An 884-nucleotide genomic window follows, 5' to 3' on the forward strand; every position below is an offset into this window, starting at 1 on the left:
CGCTCAGCCCCTGCAGCCAGGCCTGCAGCTCCTCCTGTGGGCACGGGGGGTGGTCAGGGGGGTCTTCCCTGGTCCCCCAACAGAGTCCCAGCCAAACCCAGGGCCCCCCGAGTGATGCCAGTTACTCCAAGTCTTCTGCAGGCACCCATGTCCCCTTGGGCACTGCCAGCCCCTCACTGTGTCCTCATGGCACCCCTGGCCATCCCCTGCCTCTCTGAGCACTGCTGGCCACTGCTGACTACATCCCCTGGCCATCCCTGTGTACCCCAGTCACTGCTGGCCACCACTCCATCCCCGTGACAGCTACAGCCACCCCATATACCCCTGGGCACCACTGGTGTCTCCCTGAGAACAACCTGTGTCCCTCTGGACCTCCCTGACCACCCATGTCCCCTTGGGCACTGCTGACCACCACCACATCCCCCAGCCACCCTGTGCCCCCTGGGTTCCGCTAGCCATCCCATGTCCCCCCAGGCCACCCCTCACCTCATCCTTGCCATGGAAAAGCCACTCGCTGCCATTGCTGAGCCTAGGGACAGAGCACAGACACCAGTGCCACGCATGCCCACTGTGCCACCCCACAAGGAGCTGCACCCTCACCTGAGCTTGAAGACGTGTTTCTTCTTCTTGTAGCCCGTGGGCACCTCGCAGCGGGCGTCCCACAGCCCCAGGGGCTCCTCGCCCTGGCACGGCAGCCCCAGCGCACGGCTCTTGGCGTCCTTGAAGAAGGCGAGCTGGCCGCCCCGCAGGACGCAGTACCGTGTGCTCCATGACCTGCACCAGCACCGTGTCACCCTGGGGACACCGCCCTGCCGGGGACACCGCGCTGGCCGCCGCCGCTGCCGTGCCTACCGGTTGGATGCGCGGTTGGTGGGCGCCTCCCG

At 66.6% G+C, this 884-nt stretch overlaps 1 protein-coding gene across 1 annotated transcript in view; it reads right to left on the bottom strand.

Annotated features, from left to right (window-relative positions):
- LOC102043027 (spectrin beta chain, erythrocytic-like) overlaps positions 1–884 on the bottom strand; it is a 16,968-nt gene that overhangs the window by 1,066 nt on the left and 15,018 nt on the right. The window contains 4 exon segments of the mRNA XM_031061495.1: positions 4–34; positions 487–529; positions 601–774; positions 853–878. Of these exon segments, the coding sequence (XP_030917355.1) occupies positions 4–34; positions 487–529; positions 601–774; positions 853–878 (274 nt within the window).

The sequence above is a fragment of the Geospiza fortis genome, unplaced genomic scaffold (assembly GCF_000277835.1).
Source record: "Geospiza fortis unplaced genomic scaffold, GeoFor_1.0 scaffold450, whole genome shotgun sequence".
Lineage (NCBI taxonomy): Eukaryota > Metazoa > Chordata > Aves > Passeriformes > Thraupidae > Geospiza > Geospiza fortis.